At 36.5% G+C, this 21071-nt stretch overlaps 1 protein-coding gene, 2 long non-coding RNA genes and 1 other non-coding gene across 4 annotated transcripts in view; 3 read left to right on the top strand and 1 right to left on the bottom strand.

Moving 5' to 3' along the window:
• LOC139834387 (uncharacterized) overlaps window positions 1-21071 on the bottom strand; it is a 96522-nt gene that overhangs the window by 8378 nt on the left and 67073 nt on the right. The gene's annotated exons all lie outside the window — the stretch shown is intronic.
• The window catches only part of LOC139834385 (uncharacterized), a 96202-nt gene continuing 76757 nt past the window's right edge, over window positions 1627-21071 (top strand). Inside the window, exon 1 of the long non-coding RNA XR_011750153.1 lies at window positions 1627-2206. This is a non-coding gene — a long non-coding RNA (uncharacterized lncRNA). The remainder of the gene's footprint in view (window positions 2207-21071) is intronic.
• On the top strand, window positions 2315-11202 carry LOC139834393 (large ribosomal subunit protein uL2cz/uL2cy). The gene is made up of 3 exons (XM_071824840.1): window positions 2315-2349; window positions 2840-3246; window positions 3898-11202. The coding sequence occupies exons 1-3, from the start codon at window positions 2315-2317 to the stop codon at window positions 4338-4340; spliced, it is 885 nt and encodes a 294-aa protein (XP_071680941.1). The 3' UTR covers window positions 4341-11202.
• Window positions 20957-21030, top strand: TRNAP-UGG (transfer RNA proline (anticodon UGG)). Its single transcript has one exon. It is a non-coding gene; the product is annotated as a tRNA-Pro (tRNA).

Here is a 21071-nt window from a genome sequence, read left to right as displayed (position 1 = left end):
TAGCCTGAACGATCCTAAAAATCCCTCGAAGGAGATAATAAAGAACCCAAAGCAGATGGTATCCTACTGCAAGGGTGGTCTTAAGAATCCAAAAGAGGTTGCTCAGAAGAGATAGATGTATCCCAACCGCTATTGCTCTCGCGTAAAGACTTTTTTTTACGCGACAGGAAAAAATGACTACGAATTCCCCTTTTTGTTTGCGAATCCCTGTTTGTATCCTTTGAGCACACGCCTATTAAGTAGCGATCAAATCAAGGAAATCGATCAAACGATCCCAATACCGTGAAAGAGAAACTTCCCAGATCCAGGGAAGCTTATCATAAAGGGCTTCGACAAGGGGTTTTCTTCGTTCTTTGAGCAAAAAGATAAAGATCGGATAGATTCGAACCGCAATTGCAAAGGTAATAACTACTATGCCAGCCCAAATCATGATCTTCACCAACTTGGATTTGGTTCTCTCGCGAAAATCGCGAGTTGCAGAGATGAGAACCATGAAAAGCAAGATCCCGAATAAGAAAACAGAAACCGAGGAAACCACAAGAGTGAAGACTAGTAGAGTCTCGTCTTTTGCCATTCTTTGCTCCTTTTTCACTCAATGATTCATTCTAATTTCCCGACCAAAAATTCTATATCTCTATTCTATGATATTTCTATATATATATAGAATATGATATCTAATATGACACCCGATTTGTCAAAGGGATTGGATTGGTGACTTACCCATTCAGTGACTTTGGCACTGGACGTTCCAAAAACGGGTACTATCGGATCGGGTGAATTAGAGAATAGACAGAGGTCCGTTGGCATTTCAGCCTTTCTTCTCCTTTCAGGGCCTATCCGAAAGAGAATCCAGTACCTCTTGGTCCTGAATATCAGAATAGGACGAACGAACCGGACCCCGCGGATATCTTTGCTTCGGAACAAAACAAAACCCTGCAATCAAATAGATTGTCCCAAGGGCGCCATATTCTAGGAGCCCAAGTTATGCTATTGAAAATTAGTTCCTCTAGCAGTTCCGGTTTGAGCATTCCGTTCCCTTTTTCAAACTCCACTTCTTTTCATATAGCAATCCCTGATCAAAGAGAGAACAATATCCATTTCAAAACATTTCTAACGGATTCCTTGGTTCGGACCGACGAAGTAATGGCACTCGATTATTATCAACCTGGCTGCAATCTTTTTCTGTCGGTAAGGATTGCACCAGAGCACCTTCTACTTCTAATAGGCCATGAACTATAGATAGAGAAGAATCATTCTGAGCGAGTACATAAGAAGCGATCCACTATTTTTCATCGGTTCCAGGCCAGGGGAAGACCAAAGATCTTGCGCGGCAGGTCCGCCAGAAAAACGAAAAAGAGAAAGAAGTCTCGTTAATCTATTCATGCTCGTTCCAAGTTCGAAGTACCTTTTCTTTTGGCCAAAGAAAAACCCGCTTCCTGACACGATTGCCTCTTTATATAGATAGATTCGATGGGGTTATTACTTATAAGTCTATTTTGTACAAGAGCCCCTCCTATCTGATAGAAAAGGGTCCCATGATCCCGAGCCGATCTTACCTTGGCTCGCAAACCCCAAGTTTGTCTATGAAGAGCTAATCTAATTGTATTTTTTTTAATGGATTTCTTATGTGGAATACTAATGGATAGGGCCTCGTTGCTAAGTGTTACAAGATCTAGTGCACTGGAACTCGTGGTTATGGACCCGAATCCTTTAGTATGCAACATTGTCTTTTCCAAGTAAAAACCCCTAGTATATGAAAGAATGAAAAGGTGCTTTCGTTCTTGTGGAATAAGAAGCCCTCGTACCTTACTGAAAGGAAAATCGTAATTTTTCGTTAGGTATTTGACCAAATAGGATCGTCCAGTTCCTATAGAACCTATCACTAAAATACCCGATAGGGCTAAGCGGAACGAAAAGGGTTTTCCATGAGTAAGTGATTGTCTGATAATGAGCAAGGAATATAGGTCTTTCTGCTAAAGGGGATCTATTAAACTCATAATTCATTGGATCCTTGTTATCAATGCCAACTAGGTATCATAAGTAAATGGATCCCGGTTGTTCAATCCTTTGATAACCAAGGTCATTCTTTGCTAAAGAGAAATGATCACTATGAGTCAGATTCAATAGAATTGGATCCATTCCAAATAGCAAGAATTAGGATTCTTGATCCCTCTCAATCTCTCTTTCAATTCGAGGATCCAGAGAGGTGTTTTCATAGTCATCTCCTAATATTTTCGATTTCATTTTTCTATGATATGCCTTTCTATATGAAAATTTGTTATTTACGATGTACGATGATCCCTGTTAAGCATCCATGGCTGAATGGTTAAAGCGCCCAACTCATAATTGGTAAATTTGCGGGTTCAATTCCTGCTGGATGCACGCGAACGGGAACGTTCCATAAGTCTATTGGAACTGGTTCTCTATCCATGGAATCTCATCCATCATCCATACATAACGAATTGGTATGGTATATTCATACCATAACATAAGAACAATAAGAACTCGAATTCTTATCGATACTGGAACTCAGAGCATAGGAGGGAAAGTCGATTTATGGATGGAATCAAATACGCAGTATTTACAGAAAAAAGTCTTCGTTTATTGGGAAAGAATCAATATACTTTTAATGTCGAATCGGGATTCACTAAGACAGAAATAAAGCATTGGGTCGAACTCTTCTTTGGTGTTAAGGTAGTAGCTGTGAATAGCCATCGACTACCTGGAAAGGGTAGAAGAATAGGACCTATTCTGGGACATACAATGCATTACAGACGTATGATCATTACCCTTCAACCGGGTTATTCTATTCCACTTCTAGATAGAGAAAAAACTAAAGGAGAATACTTAATAATACGGCGAAACATTTATACAAAACACCTATCCCGAGCACACGCAAGGGAACCGTAGACAGGCAAGTGAAATCCAATCCACGAAATAATTTGATCCATGGACGACACCGTTGTGGTAAAGGTCGTAATTCCAGAGGAATCATTACCGCAAGGCATAGAGGGGGAGGTCATAAGCGCCTATACCGTAAAATAGATTTTAGACGGAATCAAAAAGACATATCTGGTAGAATCGTAACCATAGAATACGACCCTAATCGAAATGCATACATTTGTCTCATACACTATGGGGATGGTGAGAAGAGATATATTTTACATCCCAGAGGGGCTATAATTGGAGATACTATTGTTTCTGGTACAAAAGTTCCTATATCAATGGGAAATGCCCTACCTTTGAGTGCGGTTTGAACTATTGATTTACGTAATTGGAAGTAACCAATTAGGTTTACGACGAAACCTAGAAATCGATCACTGATCCAATTTGACTACCTCTACGGGATAGACCTCAACAGAAAACTGTTGAGTAACGGCAGCAAGTGATTGAGTTCAGTAGTTCCTCATAGAAAATTATTGACTCTAGAGATATGGTAATATGGAGAAGACAAAATTGTTTGAAGCACGCACAGAACCGGAAGCGCCCCTTGTTTCAAAGAGAGGAGGACGGGTTATTCACATTTAATTTGATGGTCAGAGGCAAATTGAAAGCTAAGCAGTGGTAATTAAGACCCCCGGGGGAAAATAGGGATGTCTCCTACGTTACCCATAATATGTGGAAGTATCGACGTAATTTCATAGAGTCATTCGATCTGAATGCTACATGAAGAACATAAGCCAGATGACGGAACGCGGAGACCTAGGATGTAGAAGATCATAACATGAGCGATTCGGCAGATTTGGATTCCTTTCCTATATATCCACTCATGTGGTACTTCATCATATGATTCATATAAGATCCATCTGTCTAGAGATCGTCATATACATCTAGAAAGCCGTATGCTTTGGAAGAAGCTTGTACAGTTTGGGAAGGGGTTTTTTGAGAGAAAAGAAGAATCTACTTCAACCGATATGCCCTTAGGCACGGCCATGCATAACATAGAAATCACACGTGGAAGGGGTGGGCAATTAGCTAGAGCAGCAGGTGCTGTAGCGAAACTGATTGCAAAAGAGGGTAAATCGGCCACTTTAAGATTACCATCTGGGGAGGTCCGTTTAGTATCCCAAAACTGCTTAGCAACAGTCGGACAAGTGGGTAATGTTGGGGTGAACCAAAAAAGTTTGGGTAGAGCCGGATCTAAGTGTTGGCTAGGTAAACGACCCGTAGTAAGAGGGGTAGTTATGAACCCTGTGGACCACCCCCATGGGGGCGGTGAAGGGAAAGCCCCCATTGGTAGAAAAAAACCCACAACCCCTTGGGGTTATCCTGCGCTTGGAAGAAGAACTAGGAAAAGGAAAAAATATAGCGATAGTTTTATTCTTCGTCGCCGTAAGTAAATACGTAACTAGGAATATGGAAATTGCATTTTTTGAATTTGCAATAATGCGATGGGCGAACGACGGGAATTGAACCCGCGCATGGTGGATTCACAATCCACTGCCTTGATCCACTTGGCTACATCCGCCCCTTATCCAGCTAAAGGATTTTTCTCTTTTTTTCATTCATCATTATTCTATTTATTTTGACCTCCATACTTCGATCGAGATATTGGACATAGAATGCCACTCTTTAAAAAGAAAAAAAAAAAGGAGTAATCAGCTGTGACACGAAAAAAAATGAATCCTTTTGTAGCTCATCATTTATTGGCAAAAATAGAAAAGGTAAATATGAAGGAGGAGAAAGAAACAATAGTAACGTGGTCCCGGGCATCTAGCATTCTACCCACAATGGTTGGCCATACAATCGCGATTCATAATGGAAAGGAACATATACCTATTTACATAACAAATCCGATGGTAGGTCGCAAATTGGGGGAATTCGTGCCTACTCGGCATTTCACGAGTTATGAAAATGCAAGAAAGGATACTAAATCTCGCCGTTAACTGAATTCAGAATAGAAAGATTATGAATAAACAAAGGATTCAAAATAACGTAAAGATAGGCGGGGAATAACCTTTTTTATGACAAGTTTCAAACTAGTAAAGTATATCCCTAGGATAAAGAAGAAGAAAAGTGGGCTAAGGAAACTCGCAAGGAAAGTTCCAACCGATCGTTTACTTAAGTTTGAGCGAATTTTCAAAGCACAAAAACGTATAAATATGTCTGTTTTCAAAGCACAAAGAGTTCTTGATGAGATTCGCTGGCGTTACTACGAGGAAACTGTTATGATACTGAACCTCATGCCTTATCGAGCATCTTATCCCATCTTAAAGTTGGTTTATTCGGCATCAGCGAATGCTACTCATTATAGGAATTTCGACAAAGCAAATTTATTCATTACTAAAGCCGAAGTCAGTAGGAGTACTATTATGAAAAAATTCAGACCTCGGGCTCGAGGACGTAGTTTCCCCATAAAAAAAAACATGTGTCATATAACAATTATACTAAATATAGTAAAGAAATAAATAAATCTAAATAACCTTTAGATTCATCTAAGATTCCGATTCCCAGTAAAAAAAATATAGAATAGAAAAATATGGGACAAAAAATAAATCCACTCGGTTTCAGACTTGGTACAACCCAAAAACACCATTCCTTTTGGTTCGCACAACCAAAAAATTATTCTGAAGGTCTACAGGAAGATAAAAAAATAAGGGATTGTATCAAGAACTATATACAAAAGAATAGGAAAAAGAGCTCGAATAGAAAACTAGAATCAGACTCAAGTTCCGAAGTAATTACACATAATAGAAAAAATGACTCAGGTTCAAGTTCTGAAGTAATTACACGTATAGAAATTCAAAAAGAAATCGATACGATCCACGTCATAATCCATATTGGATTCCCCAATTTATTAAAGAAAAAAGGAGCAATTGAAGAATTAGAGAAAGATCTACAAAAGGAAATTCACTCCGTAAACCAGAGACTTAATATTTCTATCGAAAAAGTTAAAGAGCCTTATAGAGAGCCTAACATTCTTGCAGAATATATAGCTTTCCAATTAAAAAATAGAGTTTCATTCCGAAAGGCAATGAAAAAAGCCATGGAATTAACTAAAAAAGCCGATATAAAGGGAGTCAAAGTAAAAATAGCGGGTCGTCTCGGAGGAAAAGAAATTGCACGTGCCGAATGCATCAAAAAGGGTAGACTTCACCTCCAAACAATTCGCGCTAAAATTGATTATTGCTGCTATCCAATTCGAACTATCTATGGAGTATTAGGTGTAAAAATTTGGATATTCGTAGACGAAGAATAACTAATCTTATCTTTGCATTCTGTCCAGTGATAGAATAAAAATAACAAGAGACTTTTTTTCCCGAAATCCTTGAAAAAAAAAAGAAAATCCCTGAAAAAAAGAAGAAATTCTACCTCTTTCTATAAGATTTAATGAAAATTGATAAATCATTTAATATAATTGCTATGCTTAGTGTGTGACTCGTTATTTTTTTTTTTTTTTTAAGAAAAAACTTAGTAATTATAGAAAATTAACTACTAACCAACCTATTGTTTCGTATTGTCGATATCCTAACTAAGAAACAGTCACTATATGAATAAATACCTCTATTATAAATGAATAGATGTATCATATAGTTGTAGCAACTGCTTTTTCTCTAAAAAAGAAATGAGATTCTAGGTTGTGAAGCAAAACTAAAGGGATGTGGATATAAGGGAGGGATGATAGAAAGAAGGAAGAGGAATTAAGTTAAGATATAGGATTCCAATATGTATGGTCTATGAATTGCATCATAAAAAGCAATGTGATAAAGCATCAATATAATAAAAATAATAGATAATTTGAAATCGTAACTTGAAACAAGAACTATAAATTTAAAGCAATAATAAAGAATAAAGAGCCGACCAGATTAATAAAACTGAGAAAATTAATTCGGAAAGAAATTTTTTTGAAGCTCCATTGTGGAATTCAGACCTAACCATTCAAGGAGAAGCAGTGGGAACGACGGAACCTATGATTCGATAGGATTTTATTGAAAAGAATCCTAATACTTCATTGGATGGGATGGCGGAGGAAACCAAAAAATTGTCTTATTTGGTAAGGTTTTAAATTAACAAATTAAGACAGGAAAGAGTAAATATTCGCCCGCGAAATCCTTATTGAATTAGAATACTTTACCGTTATTCAATATTCAATAAGAGTAAAAAAAACCTAACTTTTTCGATTATCTATTAATGTGTATCTATCTTTCTCATTTCATTCACGAGGAGCTGGATGAGAAGAAACTCTCATGTCCAGTTTTGCAGTAGAGATGGAACTAAGAAAGAACCATCGACTATAACCCGAAAAGAACCAGATTTCGCAAACAACATCGAGGAAGAATGAAAGGAAAATCCTGCCGAGGCAATCGTATTTGTTTTGGTAGATATGCTCTTCAAGCACTTGAGCCTGCTTGGATCACAGCGAGACAGATAGAAGCAGGACGAAGAGCAATAACACGATATGCACGTCGTGGTGGAAAAATATGGGTACGTATATTTCCCGACAAACCGGTTACACTAAGACCCACAGAAACACGTATGGGCTCAGGAAAGGGGTCCCCCGAATATTGGGTAGCCATTGTTAAACCAGGTCGTATACTTTATGAAATGGGGGGAGTATCCGAAACTATAGCTAGAGCAGCTATGGAGATAGCTGCCAGTAAAATGCCAATACGAAGTCAATTTATTCGATTAGAGATATAGAACCCCCTAAAACTAAACGGGTATTGAACATAAAAAAAAAGCCCCGTTTTTCTTTCTAAAAAGACAATATTTCTTTCATTCTTTTGCATTGAAATAACAAAACAAATTGAAATCAAAATAATATGATTCAACCTCAGACCCTTTTAAATGTAGCAGATAATAGTGGAGCTCGAAAATTGATGTGTATTCGAGTCATAGGAGCCGCTGGTAATCAGCGATATGCTCGTATTGGTGATGTTATTGTTGCTGTAATTAAAGACGCATTGCCGCAAATGCCCCTAGAAAGATCCGAAGTAATTCGAGCTGTAATTGTACGTACATGTAAAGAGTTCAAATGTGAAGATGGTATAATAATCCGCTATGATGACAATGCCGCGGTTATAATTGATCAAAAAGGAAATCCAAAAGGAACTCGAGTTTTTGGTGCGATTGCCGAAGAATTGAGAGAATTGAATTTTACCAAAATAGTTTCATTAGCTCCTGAAGTATTATAAATACTAGTTAAGTAAAATTTAGATCAAAGAATAAATTTAGTAGATTGTGTTTTACGTATATGTTTTAAAATCCAAAATGAAAAGAAAAAAAAAAAGAAAACATGTTGATTATAGAAAAATTTGGAGGAACCTAGAATTAGAGTCTTATGGGCAAGGACACTATTGCTGATTTACTAACCTCTATACGAAACGCGGACATGAATAAAAAAGGAACAGTTCGAGTAATATCTACAAATATTACCGAAAACATTGTTAAAATACTTCTACGAGAGGGTTTTATTGAAAGTGTTCGGAAACATCAGGAACGTAACAGATATTTCTTGGTTTCAACTTTGCGACATCAAAAGAGAAAGACTAGAAAAGGAATATATAGAACAAGAACCTTTTTAAAGCGTATAAGCCGACCCGGCTTACGAATTTATACCAACTATCAAGGAATTCCTAAAGTTTTGGGTGGAATGGGAATTGCTATTCTTTCTACTTCTCGAGGGATAATGACAGATCGAGAGGCTCGACTAAACAGAATTGGAGGAGAAGTCTTATGTTATATATGGTAATCGCTGTGGCTATAGTACCCGAATTCTATCTGGACCTTCCTATTTTGAAAATAAAAATGGAAAAATAGGAGAAAAAATAAAAATGACAGAAAAAAAAAATAGGAGAGAAAAAAAAAACCCGAGAGAAGCAAAAGTCACTTTTGAAGGTTTAGTTACGGAAGCCCTACCCAACGGAATGTTTCGCGTTCGGCTAGAGAATGATACCATCATCCTGGGCTATATTTCAGGAAAGATCCGTTCTAGTTCTATACGAATACTGATGGGGGATAGGGTCAAAATTGAAGTAAGTCGTTATGATTCAAGCAAGGGACGTATAATTTATAGACTCCCACATAAAGATTCGAAGCGTATCGAAGACTCGAAGGATAGCGAAGATTTGAAGGATATCACAGATTCAAAGGATTAGGTCTTTTTTCTAGGGTAATAAATTGAAGTTCAAAAATTAAAGCGAAGAGACTTATTTTTTCAAAAATATTAGATTCATAGTTTAAGAAAGGATACGGAAATATGAAAATAAGAGCTTCCGTTCGTAAAATTTGTACAAAATGTCGACTGATTCGTAGGCGTGGACGAATCAGAGTCATTTGCTCTAATCCGAAGCATAAACAAAGACAGGGGTAATCTTTCGAAAAAGAACTTTATACTTTCTAAATAAAGAAAAAAAGTACCTAAAGTACCTGTGGAAATGGTCAAATTCCAAATAAAATAATTTGAAATAATTAAAGTAAAGGGTATATTTTACCCTGAAACGGATATCTTTGTATCTTTTTTTCTTTATTGTTATTTCTAACTCATATTTATGAGATAATAAAATATGGCAAAAGCTATACCAAAAATTGGTTCACGTAAGAAAGTGCGTATTGGTTTACGTAGGAATGCACGTTTTAGTTTACGGAAGAGTGCGCGTAGAATAACAAAAGGGGTTATTCATGTTCAAGCTAGTTTCAACAATACCATTATAACTGTTACAGACCCACAAGGTCGGGTGGTTTTCTGGTCCTCTGCGGGTACTTGTGGATTCAAAAGCTCAAGAAAAGCATCACCTTATGCTGGTCAAAGAACAGCAGTAGATGCTATTCGTACAGTAGGTTTGCAACGAGCAGAAGTTATGGTAAAGGGTGCTGGTAGTGGAAGAGATGCCGCATTACGAGCCATTGCTAAAAGCGGTGTGCGATTAAGTTGTATACGGGATGTAACACCTATGCCGCATAATGGATGTCGACCGCCTAAAAAAAGACGTCTGTAAAAGAATAAATCTGCTTTCAAGAGAAATAAACGATTCAATGATCAAATAATAATACTAGTCTATTATGGTTCGAGAGGAGGTAGCAGGATCCACTCAAACACTACAGTGGAAATGTGTTGAATCAAGAGTAGATAGTAAGCGTCTTTATTATGGTCGTTTCATTCTGTCCCCGCTTAGGAAAGGGCAAGCGGACACCGTAGGTATTGCCTTGCGAAGAGCTTTACTTGGAGAAATAGAAGGAACATGTATCGCACGCGCCAAATTTGGGAGCGTACCACACGAATATTCTACAATAGCAGGTATTGAGGAATCCGTACAAGAAATTTTACTAAATTTGAAAGAAATTGTATTGAGAAGTAATCTCTATGGAGTTAGAGACGCATCAATTTGCGTCAAAGGTCCTAGATACATAACTGCTCAAGATATAATCTTACCACCTTCCGTAGAAATCGTTGATACGTCACAACCTATAGCTAACTTGACAGAGCCTATTGATTTTTGTATTGAGTTACAGATAAAGAGAGATCGTGGATATCAGACAGAACTCAGAAAGAATTATCAAGATGGAAGTTATCCTATAGATGCTGTATCCATGCCTGTTCGAAATGTGAATTATAGTATTTTTTCTTGTGGGAATGGAAATGAAAAACACGAGATACTTTTTCTAGAAATATGGACTAATGGAAGTTTAACCCCTAAGGAAGCGCTTTATGAGGCCTCTCGTAATTTGATTGATTTATTTCTTCCTTTTCTACACGCGGAAGAAGAGGGCACTAGTTTCGAAGAAAATAAAAATAGGTTTACTCCACCCCTTTTTACTTTTCAAAAAAGATTAACTAATCTAAATCTAAAGAAAAACAAAAAAGGAATTCCATTGAATTGTATTTTTATTGATCAATTAGAATTGCCTTCTAGAACGTATAATTGTCTCAAAAGGGCCAATATACATACACTATTGGACCTTTTGAGTAAGACTGAAGAAGATCTTATGAGAATTGACAGTTTTCATATGGAAGATGGAAAACAGATCTGGGACACTCTAGAGAAGTATCTCCCAATTGATTTACTTAAGAATAAGCTCTCGTTTTAAATCCATTGCAATTTTTTATTCTTCTTCTTTTTTCGAGTTAGAATAAAAAGAAAAAAGAAAACAATTTTGCATCTTTGGCACAATCTATATTTTCGCGAAATGGATCATAATAAAATGGATTTTAGGTATCTAGGGAAGATTCACTTGGAAGTAACTATTTCCTAGATACCTATGCACGGTACTTTACGGTTGAATAAATCAAAAAATACCTAAAAAAGGCCTAAAGTTAAAGATTTATCAATGGGTAATGTTGCTCCAATACCCAACCAAAGAGCTACTGCAGTACCAATTAAAAACGGTCGTAGCTACTGGGCGGCGAAAGGGATTTTGGAATTTATTGACATTCTCTAGAAAGGGTACTGTCAATAAGCCTGTTGGCACAGAAACCATTAAGAGAACGCCCAATAACTTATTGGGTACCGTACGGAGTATTTGAAACACGGGAAAGAAGTACCACTCAGGTAATATTTCCAAAGGAGTTGCAAATGGATCCGCCGGTTCACCAATCATTGATGGCTCGAGAACCGCTAAACCTACATTACATGCAATAGTACCTAGAATTACTACTGGAAAAATATATAAAAGATCGTTGGGCCATGCGGGTTCCCCGTAATAATTATGTCCCATCCCTTTAGCTAATTTAGCTCTTAATACAGGATCATTTAAGTCTGGTTTCTTTGTTATTGGGATAGGTGAACTCTTTAGGATCCATCCCCCAAAGGAACCGGACATGAGAATTTATCATCATCCGGCTCGAGCAAGAATAAAAGAAATAAGACCGCGGAAGATCCATAATTGAATTATGGTATATAATGACTCATCATTAAAAAGAATCCTATTCTTATGGGTAAATGCTCAATATCCAAGTGGGCTTACAAATTTGATCATGATCAATTGCTTTCTGGATTATCTCATGTCTCTTGATTAGTTGGTGTTTATCCCCTCAATATCGCAAGTTTCTTACCTCCAAACAAAATATTTACTTGTTACTAAAATCAAAAAGTTTAGCCTACATTCTTCCTTAGATCCCTTTTTTTACTCCGATAGTATTGCGGATCACAATCGATGCAAAGAAAATGAATGCATTTCCATACTATAAATAAAAAAGGGTAACTGTAATACTAGATCATGTCACATGACTTATTCCATTTCTACTCTATGGGATCTTACGGAGCCTGCTCATGGATGAGATGGTTGGGGTATGATCATAGAAAATATTCTCCTCAAGTGAACCAGCCTATCCTTCTTGGGTAGGAGACTTACGTGTTGATTGGATGCGGAGACACCTTTGGTTGTGAATTCTAATGTGGCAGATCCGATTCTTTATCTGCATGGCCAAATGAATAATTCAAGTCACACACTCCCATAATCCGCCTTTTTTTATTTCGTAAAATTAACTTCAACTATGTTGTATTGTATCAAAATACTTCGGAGTTGAAAAGAAGTATCCAAATGACATGTGTTATTTTACAATAACCCATGTTTGTAGCAATGAAATACCACAACCTACCCTATATTATATAAATGATAATTTTAATTCTTTATGATATGCCTTCCCTATAAAGGACCCGAAATACCTTGCTTACGTATCATTGGAAAGTGCATTAACATAAATACGGCAGTAAGCAGAGGCAGTACAAAGGTATGTAAACTATAAAAACGAGTCAAAGTAGATTGACCCACACTAGCACTTCCACGTAATAACTCCACTAAAGGGGATCCTATTACCGGAATGGCATCAGGTACACCTGTCACAATTTTGACTGCCCAATAACCAATTTGATCCCAAGGCAAAGAATAACCAGTTACACCAAATGATGCAGTCAAAACAGCCAAAACCACACCTGTGACCCAAGTTAATTCCCGGGGTTTTTTAAATCCACCTGTGAGATACACACGAAATACATGCAGGATCATCATTAGAACCATCATACTTGCTGACCATCGATGAACTGATCGGATTAACCAACCAAAGTTGGCCTCAGTCATTATGTATTGAACCGAGGAAAAAGCCTCTGTAACGGTTGGTCGGTAGTAAAAAGTCATAGCAAAACCAGTAGCGACTTGTACTAGAAAACAAGTAAGTGTAATTCCCCCTAAACAATAAAATATGTTGACATGGGGAGGAACATATTTACTAGTTATATCATCTGCAATTGCCTGAATCTCAAGCCGTTCCTCAAACCAATCATATACTTTATTGAGATAGGTAACTAACCCAAGTCCCCCTCTAAGAGCCGTATAGGAAAATTTCATCTCGTACGGCTCAAGCAGAAACACACAAATTTTCAACGAATATTAGAAAAAAGTTTCAAAACTTCATCAGCCACTGGATTGGGTTTATTTGCCTTGAAGATATGAAATAATAAAAATTCGGAAGATATTCTTTGTGATGATAATGCCAAAAAATATCAAGTTGGCTCATCTGTCTTTCTTCCTTTCCCTTATGCCAGTCATTAGAGGCCTCTTGACTTTTCTCTTCCCTATTTTGGATTTGTTTTTTTTTGCATAATCGTAATATAGAAATTATCTTGTTGCGATCCTATGAATCAGTTCAATTAAAACCTTAGATTCATACTAGAGCCACGATGATTGAGTCTAAAGCTAAACCAAGGGTTCTTCGAATAAGAACCACTTGATAATCATTTAGTGAATCAGTGTAATGATTCGACAAAATTGAGAGAAAAAAAGTTGTCTTTTAGGCAAACTAAATTGGAAGGAAGAAAATTTTTTATTTTATTTAAGAACTACTTGAATTTTTCAGTCTGGTTGCGAGGTCTTAATAGTGAGTATGAATCATAGTTCCATTTTTTTTTGATCCGCTCTATCTATTTCGTGTTCCAGATACTAGAATAAATAATATCTGACGAATTTGGAATCATCTTGATAGAGATAACAGGCCCTTTCTATGTATTATCAATAGGATCAATTCTAACAAGTCACACACTCATATTCCAGAGATACCGAAACAAAAAAAATCCGCGGTCGAACTACCATAATGTCTAGAAATGTAGAGCTTAAACTGGAAAGGCTTTTTTGGATAGAAAAACTATGACTTCCTGATTTTAGTTAGTAGAAACCTAATTGGTTAAAATTCCGTCCAGTAAAACAGAAGAATTATAAATTTCTAAAATGATAGCTAGGAATATAGCGAATAAAGCCATTGCAACCCCCATAAAAGGAGTAGTCCCCCAACCCGGAGCTACTTTCCCATATTCGGAATTCAAGGGTTTCAATAAACTACCTGCACCAGTTCGTTTTGGCCTAGGTTTAGAACTATCTTCAACGGTTTGTGTAGCCATAAATTCTATTTCATCATTGGTGTTGACTTTGTATACTATTCCGTTGTAGTTGTAAATACACGATCTTTTCGTAGATCCATTGTAATCTTGAAATTCTATAAAAATGGAAACAGCAACTTTAGTCGCCATCTCCATATCTGGTTTACTTGTAAGCTTTACTGGGTACGCCTTATATACCGCGTTTGGGCAACCCTCTCAACAATTACGAGATCCATTCGAAGAACACGGGGACTAATTGAAGTAAGAAGTCGACCCATCTGGGGGACTTCTTACTTCAATGAAATTATTTTATTCTTTTAGTTGGAGTTGGTGGAACCTTAGGTGGTTCTCGGAAGAAGATAGCGAAAAAAATTATCCCTAAAGTAGAAACTAAAAGGAACGTATAAACCAATGCTTCCATAGATTCGATCGTGGTTTATTTACAATTATAACTTCCACACCTATTCATTTGTCATTTGGGAGAATTTCCCATATAAAGAAAGAAAAAGAGTCAAAGAAAGGATGGGAGCTGTTTTGTTTCCCATGTCAAATCAAAAAAGAGAGGTCAAAGATACCATAACAATGTGTATCAGACTGCCTGTTTCCTTGTAGTTGGATCTCCCACTTTTTGGAATGTTCCAAATTCCACTTGAGCATCCAAATCTGGGTCAATACCAGCAAAAACATCTCGGAACAAGGTTCTAGCCCCATGCCAAATGTGTCCGAAAAAGAAGAGCAAAGCAAAGGTAGCATGACCAAAAGTGAACCAACCCCTTGGACTGCTGCGAAAAACACCATCTGATTTCAAAGTAGCCCGATCTAATTCAAAAATTTCCCTAATTGGGAACGCCTCGCATATTTTTTTACAGTAGCAGGATCAGAATAACTTACTCCATTAAGTTCGCCACCATAGAACTCCACCGTTACGCCTACTTGTTCAACACTATATTTGGATTCTGCTCTTCTAAAAGGAACGTCCGCTCTCACAATTCCCTCTTCATCTACCAAAACAACCGGAAATGTTAACCAAAAACAGGGCATACGACGTACAAAAAGCTCACGTCCTTCTTTATCTCTAAAGACAGGATGTCCTAACCATCCAACAGCTATTCCATCCCCATTGTCCATTGAGCCTGCTCTGAATAATCCCCCTTTTGCCGGATTATTACCAATATAATCATAAAAGGCTAATTTTTCGGGAATTTTAGACCAAGCTTCTGATAAACTAAGATTTTCAGCTAAACCATTGCTAACTCTTCGATATATTTCTTGCTGAAAGTATCCCTGATCCCACTGATAACGAGTAGGCCCAAATAATTCAATTGGGGTTGTTGCTGACCCATACCACATAGTTCCAGCAACTACGAAAGCTGCAAAAAATACAGCAGCGATACTACTGGAAAGTACAGTTTCAATATTGCCCATACGTAATCCTTTGTATAGACGTTGAGGCGGACGGACACTAAGATGGAATAAGCCCGCTAATATACCCAACGTACCCGCAGCAATATGATGAGAAGCTATTCCCCCCGGAACAAAAGGATCAAAACCTTCTGCACCCCATGCTGGATTTACAGCTTGTACTTTTCCAGTTAGTCCATAAGGATCGGATACCCATATCCCAGGACCATACAAACCCGTTACATGAAATGCGCCAAAGCCAAAGCAAGCCACCCCTGCAAGAAATAAATGAATTCCAAAGATCTTGGGCAAATCCAAAGAGGGTTTTCCCGTCCGGTCATCAGAGAATATTGCTAGGTCCCAATATACCCAATGCCAGATTGCTGCCAAGAAACACAAGCCAGAAAACACAATATGCGCACCTGCCACACCTTCATAACTCCAAATACCCGGATTTGTTACAGTTCCTCCTGAAATACTCCAACCACCCCACGAATCCGTTATTCCTAAACGAGTCATGAAGGGAATGACGAACATACCTTGTCTCCACATTGGATCCAGAACAGGATCAGAGGGATCAAAAACTGCTAATTCGTATAAAGCCATCGAGCCAGCCCAACCAGAAACTAGAGCTGTGTGCATTATATGCACCGCAAGTAATCGACCCGGATCATTCAATACGACGGTATGAACACGATACCAAGGCAAACCCATGGAAATACCCCTTTAGCAAAGAAAAATAGACACGATGTCGCTTTATTTTATCGCATTGGAAAAGACTATCCATATCCTATGTACCTAACCCTTCTAGGGAATTCTGTGTCAGAAAGCGTGAATATTTATTTCATTCCATTAAAAATAAGAAGCCCATTCTGTTCATAAGAAGAAAGAGAAGCAGATCTATTCTATACTCGATAAGTGCCAATATGCAATGGGTAACTTGCCCAATTTGGAAAAAACGAAGAATAGATCCCTACCCCTCCTTGTTTATTATTCGAATCGCCTATTCCTTTTTTTTATTTAATATGTCTTGCTTTCTTTATAGGTATAATCTTTCAATCTATGTATTATTTCAATCTACGTATTAATATAATCTATACTATTCATATTAATAGAATCTATAGTATTCATATAGAATAAGAATAAAAATAAAAATGAAGACAATAAACTGTGGATTCTTTCTTTTCCATTCTTATGTTTCCATATTAAAGTGTAGTTTTCTTACTTAAATTTAATAATATTAATCTAAATATGCCCATTGGTGTTCCAAAAGTACCTTACCGGATTCCCGGAGATGAAGAAGCGACTTGGGTTGACTTATACAATGTTATGTATCGAGAAAGGACACTTTTTTTAGGTCAAGAGATTCGTTGCGAGATCACGAATCATATTACGGGTCTCATGGTATATCTCAGTATAGAAGATGGAATTAGTGATATTTTTTTGTTTATAAACTCCCCAGGTGGGTGGTTAATCTCAGGAATGGCTATTTTTGATACGATGCAAACGGTGACACCAGATATATATACAATATGCCTCGGAATAGCTGCGTCCATGGCGTCTTTCATTCTGCTTGGAGGAGAACCCACCAAGCGTATAGCATTCCCTCATGCGAGGATTATGCTTCACCAACCTGCTAGTGCTTATTATCGGGCAAGGACACCAGAATTTTTACTAGAAGTAGAAGAGTTACACAAAGTTCGCGAAATGATCACAAGGGTTTATGCACTAAGAACAGGCAAACCTTTTTGGGTTGTATCCGAAGACATGGAAAGGGATGTTTTTATGTCAGCAGACGAAGCCAAAGCTTATGGGCTTGTCGATATTGTAGGGGATGAAATGATTGACGACCACTGCGATACTGATCCTGTGTGGTTTCCAGAAATGTTTAAGGATTGGTAGTGTCCAGATTTCTTGTAAAGTTATTTCAGACCCAAATTCGAGTTTTATTCGATTTAATAGAAAATAGAAAGACTTCATGATGATCAATCATCAGGTTAAGATGGATCTAAACCAATCCATTTTTTTCTATACACATACAACATGCCGACGGTTAAACAACTTATTAGAAACGCAAGACAGCCAATACGAAATGCTAGAAAAACGGCCGCGCTTAAAGGATGCCCTCAGCGTCGAGGAACATGTGCTAGGGTGTATGTGCGACTCGTTCAGATCATGACTTCAAACAAATAAAAAAAATTTGGAAGTATCCATGATTACTACCAATGAATAGGATATAGCTTTTCTATCCTGAATTTCTATGGTATATGGAATTTCTGGTTTCCCTTGGTGCAAATCCAATTATCTAAATTGGAAATAAGAAGCAATTCCCCCATTGGTAGCAAATGGTTATCCATTAAGCGGAGGAAATAGTAATAAAAAGAAAAAGGCTTATGCTCCTTTATCTAAAAAGAACGGACTAACAGGGTCAGCTACTTAGCCAACTTTCATAATTAAATACCGTCACTGTATGGATAACTCTTATTGTGAAAAGAGTGATTTACTCTATAATGGATAGGTAGAGCCAAAGAATGTGGACTATACAAGTTCACAATACCTTTTAATGAAAGAAAGAGCTCCGGTGTATAGAGAGGGCCTTACCGTTCAAAAGGGAACCATAGAAACGATGGAACCCACTATTTTTTTTAGTATCGTTCGTTATAATTAATTTGTTATTTCGCATAGAAATAACTGAACAGAGTGGAATAAAAAATTGTGGTTGGGAAGGTTACTATAGCAAAAGCCATTGGAATTCATATTTTATATATCGGAATAATTAGTTTTTTTATTAATGAAAAAAAAAAATGGCTAAAAGAAGATAAATAATTAGTTATTCATTAAGGTTAATTTGATTCAATGACCAGAGTTCCGCGAGGATATATAGCCCGGAGACGACGAACAAAAATGCGTTCATTTGCCTCAAACTTTAGAGGGGCTCATTTAAGACTTAATCGAATGATTACCCAACAGGTAAAAAGAGCTTTTGTTTCCTCTCATCGAGATAGAGGTAGGCAAAAGAGAGATTTTCGTCGTTTGTGGATCACTCGGATAAACGCAGCAACGCGGATATATAAAGTATTTGATAGTTATAGTAAATTAATACACAATCTGTACAAGAAGAAATTGATTCTTAATCGTAAAATGCTTGCACAAGTAGCTGTATCAAATCCAAATAATCTTTACACGATTTCAAATAAAATAAAAATCATCAATTAAAAGGATAAATTAAAGTATTATACTGGAATAATAAAAACCGAATTCCCGGAGAGGGAACTCCGGGAAGATACAATAAATTAAGATTAAGTGGTAGGAATCAACGAGCTGGATTACTTTCGTTATAATATATATAGGTCTGGTCCGGCCCTTTCGAATAAAACATCAACAATCGGAACTTAAGTTCCGATTGTTGTTTCTTAAGTTTCGATTAGAATTGTACTTTTCCGTTAATTGAGGAATATGTCTATTTTTTCTGGGTCTGGAACCAGTAATTATTGAAATTGACTGGGCTTGAAATTGCTTTTCGTTCTCATAGTTACGAAATGGTAAGAAAGATAAAATACGAGCCTGTTTTATAGCAAGAGTAATTAATCGTTGTTGTTTCAAGGTTAATCTATTTATTCGTCTAGATAATATTTTTCCTTGTTCACTAATAAATCTATTAATTAAACTCATGTTTCTATAATCAATTCGATCTCCCGGGCCAATCCGAGGACGCCTACGAAAAGGTTGTTTAGATTTACGAAAAGGTTTTTTGAATTTACGAAAAGGTTGCTTGGATTTACGAAAGGGTTGCTTGGATTTACGAAAGGGTTGCTTAGATTTAAGAAAAGGTTGTTTAGATGTATACATTATTTATTCCTTATTTAAAATTGAAAAAAAAATTCATTTCTTTATTTTATTAATTTAGTATCCAGAAGAAGTAGTCTTTCTTTGATCCATATCTTATTTAATTCATAATCTTATTTAATTCATATTATAGTATATGAATACTCTCTATACATATGAAATAATATCTACTGAAAATCAGATGAGTTGATTTGTATTTTATACTATAATTTTTTTTTATTTATATATTAAATATGAAGTTCTTATAAATATGAAGTTCTTACTCTTTTTGTTCTTTGTAAAAATAGAACACATGATGTTGCTATTTCTTTATTTCGTGATGAGTGGTATGTTTGCGACAATAACGACAAAATTTTTTGAATTCTAATTGTCCGGGTGTATTGTGGCGATTCTTTTGAGTACTATATCTAGAAATCCCCGTCGATTCCTCATTGGCACCTTTTCGAACACAACTGATGCATTCCAAAATAACTCTGATTCTAACATCTTTCCCCTTTGCCATGAACCTCCTTTTCTTTTTGGATTGACTTAACTTAATTCTTTTATTCTTCTATTTAGAATCCGAAGAAGAAGAATAAAATCCATTAGAATAATTTATTTTTCATTCTTAAATTAAGTAATAAAAAATAAAGAAATAATTAAAGAATACAATCCTTGTCGAATTAGCAAAGATTTAGCTTCGAAATCCTTTCATTTAATTAGCCAGCCCAGCTTTTTTCTATGCTCTGATTTCTGAGGCCTGGTTTAGCTTGGATACCCCTTTATTTAAATTGAATTTCTTTTTTCCAAAATATAATTTACCAAATTTTTCATGACTCTGAGGTTCAACCCAATTCATCTTTTATTTCTTTTTCCTTCCGATACTAAGTAAAAGGATTGAAAAGGGTCAAATTTGGGCATGTCACAAAGAATTCTATTCCTCGCATAGCAATAATTAAAAAAAAGGGAATGACAAAGCATCTGGAAATAAACGATTAATTTCTATCAATAAACCTGCTAAAGCACCAAACCATAGAGTACTTAGCACGGGTGCTACAGAGAGATATGTTTTTATATCCCGCATTGAAAATCCTCCTTCCTTGTTGAAATACATATATGATCAGAAACTCTTGCCCGAGATTGTTATGCTATATATAAAATGAACCATATAGACGAAATTTGCCTATCCCTAAAAAAGAAAAAGATGACCCCTTCTTCCTATACATTACCAAGGAAAAGCAATCTTTCTTTTATAGGCTAAATTCTATTGGATTTTAGATGTATATAATTCCTTAATTATCTGAGACCAAAAAGAAGAAATGACAGGAGGGTTCTATATAGATAGAGAAATAAGAATAAAATTACGATGTGGAAAAGAAGACAGGAATTGTGTACAATGGCATTGTATAACAATTTGGAAAAGGGATGTAGCGCAGCTTGGTAGCGCGTTTGTTTTGGGTACAAAATGTCACAGGTTCAAATCCTGTCATCCCTACCTATTACTTCATTTCTTCTTTATGGGCAGTAGAAAAGAAG

This window comes from Lolium perenne, unplaced genomic scaffold (assembly GCF_019359855.2).
Source record: "Lolium perenne isolate Kyuss_39 unplaced genomic scaffold, Kyuss_2.0 unplaced48, whole genome shotgun sequence".
In the NCBI taxonomy this organism is placed as follows: domain Eukaryota; kingdom Viridiplantae; phylum Streptophyta; class Magnoliopsida; order Poales; family Poaceae; genus Lolium; species Lolium perenne.
Note: the sequence above shows the minus strand (reverse complement) of the source record. Positions and strands in the feature narration are given on the sequence as shown.